Below are 11,720 nucleotides of genomic sequence, written 5' to 3'. Positions count from 1 at the left end.
GGGGTTTCACCATGTTGACCAGGATGGTCTCGATCTCTTGACCTCGTGATCCACCCGCCTCGGCCTCCCAAAGTGCTGGGATTACAGGCTTGAGCCACCGCGCCCGGCCCTTTTTTTTTTTTTTCAAGTATTTTTGGTAGAGACAGGGTTTCACCATGTTGGCTAGTTTGGTCTCAAACTCCTGACCTCAGGTGATCCACCCTCCTCAGCCTCCCAAAGTGCAGGGATTACAGGCATGAACCATGGCGGCCGGTCCTCTGAGGTTCCTGTTTTCTTCTGTTCCTCTGCCTCCCAGAATCTCTCAATTACCCACCAGCACTCCATCATCCAGGAATTTCTCTCAACCCCTTCCTGACATTGTTTATATGATTTTGCTCCCTGCTGGATAAGAGAGGACAGTCTGGGACACGTCCTTAAACTTCTTTCTGAACCAGCTCCCTGGGGACCCTACCCCCTAATGAAGGAAGTTGGGTTGCTTGAGAACGGGTATGGTTTCATTAGCCAAGATGCTAGGCTATCAACCTAGGTAGGAACCTTGTGCCATCCCCTCTGCCCGGCTCTGGGCCTCAGCCTCCTTGTCAGTTACTTGGGAAAGTGTTGAATTCATTATTTCTGGGGGTGAAATGCACCCTCAGGCTGGAGTTAGTAATAATAATGCAATCATTAACTGCTCAGTAGTAAGGGTTGTTCTGAATGCTTAACTATGTAACTTGCACCATTCTAAACACTTCCTATGGTCCATTCATTGTTTTACACTCCAGTTTCGCATAGAAGCCTCACAACAACCCAAAAAAGCAAGTGCTATTAGGATTCCCATTTTGTAGACGGTAATACTGAAGTCCAGAGGGGTTATGTCACTCATCTAATATCACACAACGAGGAAATGGCGGAGCTGGGATCCCAACCAAGGTCTGTATGGTTACGTGACTTCCTCTCAATCCCAATGAGAGTCGTAGCTTACAAAGGAAGGTGTATTTGGGACTCATAGGACTAATTAGGACTAATTAAGAGCCTCCATTGGGTGGGACTCCGACTCAGTCCATGACGTCACGAAGGAGCCCAGTGACGTCGGCTAAGGCGGGCGTGGGAATCCACGCGCCTGCCCGCTTCCGTTTAACGGCACCGCCCCCTGACCCGCCTCACTTCCGTGTATATTTGCATATTCAGCGAACGGACGTCGGTACGTCAGCCTCGACGCGGTGACGTCAGGGTGCGCCTCTGCGATTCCCTCCGCCGAGCGTACGTACTTGCGTACTGACGCACGCATGGCCCCGAGCGGGCGGGGGAGGAGTAGAGAGGCCAAGGCGCCCCGCCCAGTCAGCAAGGTTGCGCGTGCCCCCGTGAGACCGCCAGGATGGTGGTGGGCGCGTTCCCTATGGCGAAGCTGCTATACTTGGGCATCCGCCAGCTCAGCAAACCGCTTGCCAACCGCATTAAAGAGGCCGCCCGCCGAAGCGAGTTCTTCAAGACCTATATCTGCCTCCCGCCCGCTCAGCGTGAGTCTGACCCCAACTCCTTTCAACCTTTTTTCCTTTTTCCAACCCCTCTCAGGTGGTTGCCCAGGGGATGGACTTTTGTCCACGACCAGTCACAGCCCGAACCGGCAAAGTCCAGTGGCCAATAGGGAGGGCTTCTGATAGAGGGGCGTGCGGATAGCCCAATAGTCAGGGCGTGGCGTGGCGTAAGGGGCAGGCCAAGGCGCCACCGCGCAATTTGGAAACACCAGCCAATAGGGGAAGAGAGTGCTTGGAAACTGACGCCCTGTTAAACCAATAGTGTGAGGGATGGGAAAAATTTGGACGGCGGTTTCCGGGACAGAGGAGCTAGGGGAGGGGCTGAGGAGAAACCGGACGGGGTCCTTTGCCCGGCTATCCTTGGGCGACTTGATTTCTAAAGCTGCACCCGCTCCCTCAATTTCCCCGCTGATCTGGGAGGTGGAAGGTGCTTGTATATTATCCGTTGAGGACATCGGCGTGCCTCAGTTTTACTTTCGGCAATAAGTCTGGGTTACGGGCAGGGTTCAGGAGTGAAGTCTGGGTTCTCGGGGCACGGCCTGGGAATCTGGAAGAGGACTTTGACCCAGAAAGGACATTCACCTGTGTACTCATTAATGCGCTCATACGCCGTCCTTTCATTCGGTAGACAGACTGTGCGGGCTTTTCGCTCAGCACTGGGAGATAACACTCCTGATCCGTCATTGTCAACCCAGAGTGGTCGGGAAATTGCGAGGCCTGGAGCTCAGAGGAGCTGGCTGACCCAGGGACAGGAGGCCAGCAGGGCTGCCTAGAAAGGGCCACCCGAGCTCAGATCTAAAGGGCATAGTAAGGTCCAGCGCAGTGGCTCACGCCTGTAATACCAGCACTTTGGGAGGCTGAGCTGGGTGGATCATGAGGCCAGGAATTCAAAGCCAGCCCGGCCAACTTAGCGAAACCCTGTCTCTACTAAAAATACAAAAATCAGCTGGGTGTTTGGTGGCGCTCACCTATAATCCTAGTTACTTGTGAGGTTGAAACAGGAAAATCGCTTGAACCCGGGAGGTGGAGGCTGTAAGTGAGCCTAGATTGTGCGACTGCGCTCCGTCCTGGGTGACTGAGACTGTTCTCCATCAGTCAACCAATAGAAATAAAGGGCAAGTAAACACCCAAAATATAAACTACTTTAAAAAGGTGATCTGTGTGCTATGTGGGAACATAAAATAAGGGAATTTAGCATAATTGGCTGGATCAGGGAACTACTGAAACCACCTTTGCAAAATTATGCCTGAGACAATGAAAGAGATCTAACTTAACTGACTCCAAGCTGTCCTTGTTCATTCTGGGCGAAGGCTGAGCTAACTTTGGGAGAAACTTAGTTTATAGTTTAAACAAACACAGTAACAGCTGTTTCCCAAAGCAGACCTTCTTTTCTGGGGACTAACATTAGCTACAAGATTAGAAATTATGATTTAGGAATCATGCAGCTGGAGGCTACAAGATTCTGGCCCTCCCTAAATGCTCCTGAGATCAGTCAGTGCTTGAGATATTTTGGAGACCCTGCACTTGATGGATCAGCTGGTCCCTCCCAGATAAATAAACTGGCTCATCTGATCTTGTGGCCCCTACACCCGGCCACTGACTGAGCACAAGAAGACATCTCGGACTCCCTATGATTTCATCTCTGACCACTCAGCACTCCTGGCTCACACTGGCCTCCCCCCACCCACCAAGTTAGCCTTAAAAACTCTGCTCCAATGGCAACAAAAGCCAAAATAGACAAATGGCATCTAATTAAACTAAAGAGCTTCTGCACACCAAAAGAAACTAACATTAGAGTGAACAGGCAACAGTACAAAATGGGAGAAAATGTTTGCACCATCTGACAAAGGGCTAATATCCAGAATCAACAAAGAGCTTCAACAAATTTACAAGAAAAAAACAACCCCATCAAAAAGTGGGCAAAGCATATGAACAGACGCATCTCCCAAAGGAGACATTTATGCAGCCAACAAACATATGAAAACATGAAAAAAAGTTCATCATCACTGGTCATTAGAGAAATGCAAATCAAAAACACAATGAGATACCATCTCATGCCAGTTAGAATGGCGATCATTAAAAAATCAGGAGACAACAAATGCTGGAGAGGATGTGGAGAAATAGGAATGCTTTTACACTGTTGGTAGGAGTGTAATTTGTGGAAGACAGTATGGCGATTCAATTCCTCAAGGATCCAGAACTAGAAATACCATTTGACCCAGCACTCCCATTACTGGGTATATTCCCAAAGCATTATAAATCATTCTTTATCAAGACGCATGCACACTTATGTTTATTTTGGCACTGTTCACAATATTAAAGACTTAGAACCAACCCAAATTCCAATCAATGATAGACTGCATAAAGAAAATTTGGCAATTATATACCATGGGATATTATACAGCCATTAAAAAAGAATGAGTTCATATCCTTTGCAGGGACATGGATGAAGCTGGAAATTGTCATTCTCGGCAAACTAACACAACAACCGAAAACCAAACACTGCATGTTCTCACTCATAAGTGGGAGTTGAACAATGAGAACACATGGACGCAGGGAGGGGAACAGTACACACAAGGGCCTGTCGGGGGGTAGGGGGCTGGGGGAGGAATAGCATTAGGAAAAATACCTGATGTAGATGACGGGGTGATGGATGCAGCAAACCACCATGGCACATGTATAACTGTAACCTGCACATTCTGCACGTGTACCCCAGAACTTAAAGTATAATAATAATAAAAACAACAACAACAAAACTCTGCTCCAGCCGGGCCCATTGGCTGATGCCTGTAATCCCAGCACTTTGCGGGGCCAAGGTGGGTGGATCATGAGGTCAAGAGATCAAGACCATCCTGGTCAACATGGCGAAATGCTGTCTCTACTAAAAATACAAAAATTAGCTGTCTCTACTAAAAATACAAAAATTAGGTGGCGCATGCCTGTAGTCCCAGCTACTCCAGAGGCTTAGGCAGAAGAATTGCTTGAACCCAGGAGGTGGAGGTTGCAGTGAGCCGAGATTGTGCCATTGCACTTCAGCCTGGGCAACAAGAGCAAAACTCCATCTCAAAAAAGATTAATAATTAAAAAGAAATAAAACTCCTGCCTCCCGCACAGCCAGCTGTGCATGAGTTACTATGTCTCTTTCAGTTCTCTTGTCTTGATGAATCGGCTCTGTCTAGGCAGCGGGCAAGGTGAATGAACTCCTTGGGTGGTTATACACCATTCATCGCTCCATCCATTCATTACCTCCTTTAGCTAATATTTTGTGAGATTCTGCCCTGTGCCAGGCCTTGTGCTGGCAATGCTGGCAAAACAGCAGGGACCCAGCCAGCACCAATCTGTGCCCTCAAGGAATTCCTAGTCCAGCGGGGATGTATCTATTCTCCATCAGTGGGCAGAGCTGAGATGGTGGAGTCTACTGGGCACCTGCCTGACCTGGCATGGGGTTCCTGGCAGAGGAGACATCTGAACTAGGACCTGAAGGGTGAAGACATCACCGGAACCAGCAGCAAGGAAAATGTTGGGGCAGAGGGAGAGCATACACAAAGCCCACATGGTTAAGGGAGTGCACCTTTTCCCCTTTGTAAGTCTGGATGCTTAAAGTTTGCTTTCCAGGGCCCAGGATTCTAGGTTCTTTGGGTTTGGTGGGGTCTTTGTTGGGGCTGCAGATCATAGAGTGGGAAAGTATTAGATTTCACAGGTACCAAAGTGCTTTCCTGTTAGCCGTCTCATTTGACCCCCACAACTGTTTTGTCCCCATCTGAGGAAAGAGGAATGACTTCCTCTGGTTTATAGAAGGGAAAATTGAGGCCTTGAGGGCCAAAGTTAATCGCTCAGGTCATCTGCGGAGATTGGTGCCAGAGGTGGAACTTTGGGTTCTGGATTCCTGCACCCAGTTTCTTTCCTCTCTGCCTATCTTCCAAACACTGTGGCATTCTTAGCATTGTGGTTTAGAAAATGGCCTCTGGAGTCAGACTGACTTGGCTTTGAATCCCTGCCCAGACTGGTGACTCTGGGCACGTCATTTAGCCCCTCTGAGCCTCAGTTTCCACTTCTGTACAGTGGGTATGATGTGATAATCACAGTAATGGCCTTGCATTTTGTGCCATGCCATGTGCTAAGCACCTCCCCGCATCTGGTATTGAGTCCTCACCAATCCTGATGAAGTAGATACTGTTATTATTCTTGTGTTGTGTGTATACCATATATGCATTATGCTGTGAGTAATACTTATTGTGCTGTTGTGAAGATTAAGTAAATGGATGTAAAATGTGAAGTCAGTGCCTGGCATGGGGTCATGGCTGTCATGTAGATGTTATAGATACAACAGCCAGGAAGAAAACAAAACAGCTTGCCTTCAGGTACCTTACACTCTTGTGGAAGAGGAAGCCAGACAATAAATTAAATAAATAGTTGGCCAGGTGCAGTGGCTCACACCTGTAATCCCAGTACTTTGGGAGGCTGAGGCGGGCGGATCACGAGGTCGGGAGATCGATACCATCCTGGCCAACATGGTGAAACCCCATCTGTACTAAAAATACAAAAATTAGCTGAGGGTAGTAGCATTGACCTGTAATCCCAGCTACTCAGGAGGCTGAGGCAGGAGAATCGCTTGAACCCAGGAGGCTGAGGTTGCAGTGAGCTGAGACTGTACCACTGCACTCCAGCCTGGGCGACAGAGTGAGACTCCATCTCAAAAAAATTAAAAAATAGTTAAAATGTGAAGCATGTTAGATAGCAATAATTGCCCTAGGGAAAAAATTTACTATCATGCCTCTTTAATTTCCTTTAATTTACAACAGGGTTTGGCAATCTGGCCCACTGTCTGACTTTGTAAATAAAGTTTTATGGTAACACAGCCACTCCCATTTGTTTATGTATTGTCTGTGGCTGCAGAATTGAGTTTGTATGGCCTACATAACCTAAACTATTATTTATTTATATATTTTTGAGACAGGGTCTTGCTTTATCTCCCAGGACGGAGTGCAGTGTTGTGACCCGGCTCACTGCAGCCTCCATCTCCCAAGTGATTCTCCTGCCTCAGCCTCCTGAGTAGCTGGGACTACAGGTGTGCACTACTACTCTCAGCTAATTTTTTGTAGTTTTAGTAGAGTCAGGGTTTTGCCATGTTGGCCAGGCTGTTCTTGAATTCCTGACCTCAAGTGATCCACCCACCCCGGCCTCCCAAAGTGCTGGTATTGTAACCATCCAAGGGGTTCACCTTGCCTGCTACCCAAACAGACACAATTCATCCAGACAGGGGAATTGCAGTAGAGGAAGAATCATTCATGCAGAGCCAGCTGTGTGGGAGACTGGAGTTTTATTATTACTCAAATCAGTCCCCATTTGGGGAGCAGAGTTTTTAAGGATAACTTGGTGGGGTAGGGGTGGGAGCCAGTGAGCTAGCGGTGCTGATTGGTCAGAGATGAAATCACAGGGAGGCGGAGATATCTTCTTTCGCTCAGTCAGTTCCTGGGTTGTGGGGGGCTACAAGATCAGATGAGCCGGTTTATTGATCTGGGAGGGGCCCGCTGATCCATCAAGTGCAGGGTCTGCAAAATATCTCAATCACTGATCTCAGGAGCAGTTTAGGGAAGGTCAGAATCCTGTAGCCTCCAGCTGCATGATTCCTAAACCATAATTTCTGGTCTTGTGGCCAGTGTTAGTCCTAAAAAGGCAATCTAGTCCCCAGGCAAGAAGGAAGTCTGCTTTGGGAAAGGGCTATTTGTTTAAACAATAAACTATAAACCTTCTCCCAAAGTGAATTCAGCCCAGGAATGAACAAGGACAGCTTGGAAGTTAGAAGCAAGATGGAGTCAGTCAAGTTAGATCTCTTTCACTGTGTCAGTCATAATTTTGCAAAGGCAGTTTCAGTGTTACAGGCGTGAGTCACCATGCCCCGGCCTCAAAATCTAAAATATTTACTCTCTGCCCCTTTAAAGGAAGAGTTTGCTGATCCTGCTTTAGAATAGTATCCCTGCCCTTGTTTTTTATGACATTGACATTGGAGCCAGTTGTCTGATTGATTGCCTGTCGTGCATTCTGGAGTCTCCTGATTGCTTCCCCTGATTGGATTTGCGTTCCACAGATTTAGGTGCCTCCTAAGGACATCAAGGACATCCCCTCAGGGGGGCCATGAGGTCTGTTTGTTCCGTCATTTGTAATGGTAATTTGGGTGGCTTGGTTAAGGTGTAACCATGTCAAGAACCTTTCCTTTTCCTCTTAGTAATGAATAAGCAGTAGATTTGTTTAGAAGGTAGAGCCGGCAGGATTTCCTGTGGATTGGGTGTGAGACAGCTGGCTGGAGGAGGGGCAGGTTGTGCAGAAAGATCTGGAGCTCAGTCAGGGACAGGTGGAGCTGGAGATGCTCCCAGATATTGCAATGCACTGGCTTCTTGCATTTACACCTTTTAATTACGTTATTATTGTCTTCACACTGCTAATTGCCCTTTGCTCTGGCCCTCAGCCATGGCATTTGGAATTTCCCAGGGTGCACTGGCGGCCCTGCATTCTCTCACACCAGACATCCTGAGCTGACCAATAAATCCAGTATCTATCTGTACCTTTGGCTGAGATGCTTTTGACTCAGCAGGCTGGGCCCAGCTGTCTCACAGGAGAGGCTGGAGCTGTAGCTGTGGCTGCCCGAGGAAAGAACAGTACATGCTAGAAGCATAAATCATCGATGATGCACCATGCTGGGGAGGCAGAGATCTTTTTAAACACAGAATTCCTTTGTTTAAATTATTTTAGCCCCAAAGTAAAGGAGGTAGGTGATTCGACCAGGTTGAGCCCACGCCTGCAGAGTGCACTTTTGGCGCTTCCAGGGAAGCTGTGAGATGTCTCTGGGCAGTGGGAAAATACCAGCTCATCTCTGCTTATTCCTTTGGCATGTGCTGGCCCGTTTTCTGGTTTACCACACACGATAGGGAGTAGAGTGACTGGCCCCCAAAGATGTCCACATCGTAATCCCAAGAACCTGTTGAATATGTCACCATGCACAGCAAAGGTGACTTTGCAGCTGTGATAAAGTGAAGGATTTGGGGATGGGGAGGTGATCTTGAATGATGCAGGTCAGGTCAGTGTGATCACAGGGGGCCTTATAAGGGAATGAGGGAGGCAGGAGAGGGAGTGATTTGAAGATGCTGCCCCGCTGGCCTTGAAGATGGAGGAAGGGAGGCATGAATCAAGGAATGCGGGCAGCCTCTGGAAGCTGGAAAAGCCAAGGAGATGGATTCTCTACTGGAGACTCCTGAAAGTTACACAGCCCTGCCGACACCTTGAGGTTAGCCTAGTGAAAGCCATTTTGAACCCCCGCCTTTTTTTTTTGAGACAGAGTTTCATTCTTGTTGCCCAGGGTAGAGTGCAATGGCACAATCTCAGGTCACTGCAACCTCTGCTTCCCAGGTTCAAGTGATTTTCCTGCCTCAGCCTCCTGAGCAGCTGGGATTACAGGTGCCCGCCACTTTGCCTGGCTAATTTTTTCTATTTTCAGTAGAGCCGGAGTTTCACCATGTTGACCAGGCTGGTCTTGAAGTCCTTGAACTCCTTCACCTCAGGTGATCCACTGGCCTCCCAAAGTGCTGGGATTATGGGCATGAGCCACCACGCCTGGCTCCTTTTTTTTTTTTTTTTTTTTTTTGCGATGGGGGTCTCACACAGTTGCCCAGGCAGGAGTACAGTGGCATGATCTCAGCTGAAACCTCTGCCTCCTGGGTTCAAACGATTCTCCTGCCTCAGTCTCCTGAGTAGCTGGGAGATTACAGACGCATGTCACCATACCTGGCTAATTTTTGTATTTTCAGTAGAGACAGGGTTTCACTATGTTGGCCAGGCTGGTCTTGAACCCCTGACCTCAAGTGATCCACCCACCTCAGCTTCCCAAAATGCTGGGATTACAGGTCTAAGCCACTGCGCCTGGCCCCCATTTCAGACTTCTGACTTCTGGAAATGTAAAATAATAAATTTGGGGCAGGTACAGTGGCTCATGCCTGTTATCCAGCACTTTAGAAGGCTGAGGCAGGAGGATCACTTGAACCCAGGAGTTCAAGACCAGCCTGGGCAACAAAGCTAGACCTTGTCTCTACTAAAAACAGAAAACAATTAGTGGCTCGTGGTGATGCATGCCTGTAGTTTCAGCCACTCAGGCAGCTGAAGCAGGATTGCTTGAGCCCAGGAGAATGAGGCTGCAGTGAGCTGTGACCGTACCACTGCACTCCAGCCTGGGTGACAGAGCAAGACCCTGTCTCAGATAGTAATAATAATTAATTTGTGTTGTTTTGAGCCACTGTATTTGTGGCAGTTTGTTGTAGTGGCCGTGGGAAATGGATACATCAGGATTATTCATTCAGGTTGCTGAGGTCATTTTTTCAGAAGTGCTCAGGTTTGTGGCCATTCTAAGGAATTAGGCCGTGGACTTCGTTTCTTTCTTTTTCTTTCTTTTTTTTTTTCTACATAGCCATCTGATCCAACACTTGGTGGCTTCACACAGTAACTCTTAGCTGGGTGCAGTGAATTACCTCAGGCCAGGAGTTCGAGACCAGCCTGGGCAACATGGCAAAACCCCTTTTCTACTAAAAACACAAAAAATTCGGCAGATGCCTGTGTTCCCAGCTACTCGGGAGGCTGAGGGAGGAGAATCATTTGAACCCAAGAGAGGCAGACGTTAAAGTGAACTGAGATCATGCCACTGCACTCTAGCCTGGGCAACAGAGCAAGACCCTGTCTCAAAAAGACAAACAAAAAACCCAGTCACTCTTAGTTTCTGTTAGCTCTGTGGCTTGTCTGGGCTCAGCTGGACAGTTCTTTTGCCCGGTGCTGCTTGGCGGGCTCTCATCCAGGTGTAGGCGGAGGTGGCTGGGCTGGAGTCATCTGGAACTGTCACTGGGATTGCGGTGTTGGTTCCCTCTCAGTGTAGTCTCTGGGCCTCTCTTCTCCATGTGGTCTGTTCTACAGGATATCTCACATGGTTTCTCAGGACTCCCCAAAAGCCAGATTTTCATGCAGGAAGCAGCAGAAGCTGCAGGTTACTTAAGAGCAAGGCCTGGAACCTTCCGGCATCATTTCCGCCACCCTCTATTGATCACAGCAGCCCCAGGCACAGACTACAGTGAATGTGGGAAAGGACTGCACAGGGTGTGATACGGAGGGGTCCCCAACGGCAGTCTGCCACAGAGTAGGCACTCTCGGCTTTGGATCTTGGCACTGCCACTTACTAGCCGTGTGACTTGGAGCAGGGAGCTTGACCTCCCTGAGCCTCCATTTCCATATTTATCAAATGGGGTAATAATAGAACTTATCTCCTAGGATTCTTGTGAGGATGCATGAGGATAGTGGATAGGAGAGCCCCGGCCCAGGACATGCCCATCTGGTTGCTAGTACAGGCTGGGAATATACATGAAATCCTTTTTTTTTTTTTTTTTTTTTTGAGATAGAGTCTAACTCTGTTGCCCAGGCTGGAGTGCAGTGGCACAATCTTAACTCATTGCAGCCTTCACCTCCCAGATTCAAGTGATTCTCCTTCCTCAGCCTCCTGAGTAGCTGGGATTACAGGCACCTGCCACCACGCACAGCTAATTTTTGTATGTTTAGCAGAGATGGGTTTCACCATGTTGGCCAAGCTGGTCTTGAACTCCTGACCTCAGGTGATTTGCCTGCCTCGGCCTCCCAAAGTGCTGGGATTATAGGCATGAGCCATGGTACCCAGCCATGTTTTATTTATTTTTTTTGATGCGGAGTCTCACTCTGTCACCCAGGCTGGAGTACAGTGGTGCGATCTTGGCTCACTGCAACCTTCGCCTCCTGGTTTCAGGCAGTTCTCCTGCCTCAGCTTTCCGAGTAGCTGGGATTACAGGCTCACACCACCATGCCCAGCTAATTTTTTGTATTTTTGGTAGAGACGGGGTTTCACCATGCTGGCCAGGCTGGTCTTGAACTCCTGACCTTGTGATCTGCCCATCGTAGCCTCCCAAGGTACTGGGATTACAGGGGTGAGCCACCGCGCCCAGCGCATGTTTATTTTTTATTAACAATTTTTTTTTTTGAGGCGGAGTTTTGCTCTTGTTGCCCAGGCTAGAGTACAATGGCACGGTCTCAGCTCACTTCAGTCTCCACCTCCCAGGTTCAGGTGATTCTCCTGTCTCAGCCTCCCAAGTAGCTGGGATTACAGGCATGTACTACCATGTCTGACTAATTTTTTTTTTTTTTTTT

The 11,720-nt window shown here is 48.4% G+C and overlaps 1 protein-coding gene and 1 long non-coding RNA gene across 4 annotated transcripts in view; one reads left to right on the top strand and one right to left on the bottom strand.

Moving 5' to 3' along the window:
• The first annotated feature begins 1,179 nt into the window (after positions 1–1,179).
• Positions 1,180–11,720, top strand: part of OPA3 (outer mitochondrial membrane lipid metabolism regulator OPA3) — a 62,098-nt gene continuing 51,557 nt past the window's right edge. The window contains exon 1 of one of the 3 annotated variants that reach the window (XM_017502488.2): positions 1,180–1,496. In XM_017502488.2, coding sequence (XP_017357977.1) covers positions 1,355–1,496 — 142 coding nt within the window. In that variant the 5' untranslated portion in view covers positions 1,180–1,354. The remainder of the gene's footprint in view (positions 1,497–11,720) is intronic. The other 2 variants (XM_017502489.2, XM_017502490.2) reach the window with 2 other exon arrangements.
• LOC108285355 overlaps positions 6,982–11,720 on the bottom strand; it is a 20,646-nt gene continuing 15,907 nt past the window's right edge. Inside the window, exons 3-4 of the long non-coding RNA XR_005196033.1 lie at positions 7,264–7,266; positions 6,982–7,066 (exon numbers count right to left, since the gene is read on the bottom strand). This is a non-coding gene — a long non-coding RNA (uncharacterized LOC108285355). The remainder of the gene's footprint in view (positions 7,067–7,263; positions 7,267–11,720) is intronic.

The sequence above is a fragment of the Cebus imitator genome, unplaced genomic scaffold (assembly GCF_001604975.1).
Source record: "Cebus imitator isolate Cc_AM_T3 unplaced genomic scaffold, Cebus_imitator-1.0 Scaffold296, whole genome shotgun sequence".
Taxonomy (NCBI): Eukaryota; Metazoa; Chordata; class Mammalia; order Primates; family Cebidae; genus Cebus; species Cebus imitator.
This window is presented reverse-complemented; position numbering and strand designations above follow the sequence as displayed.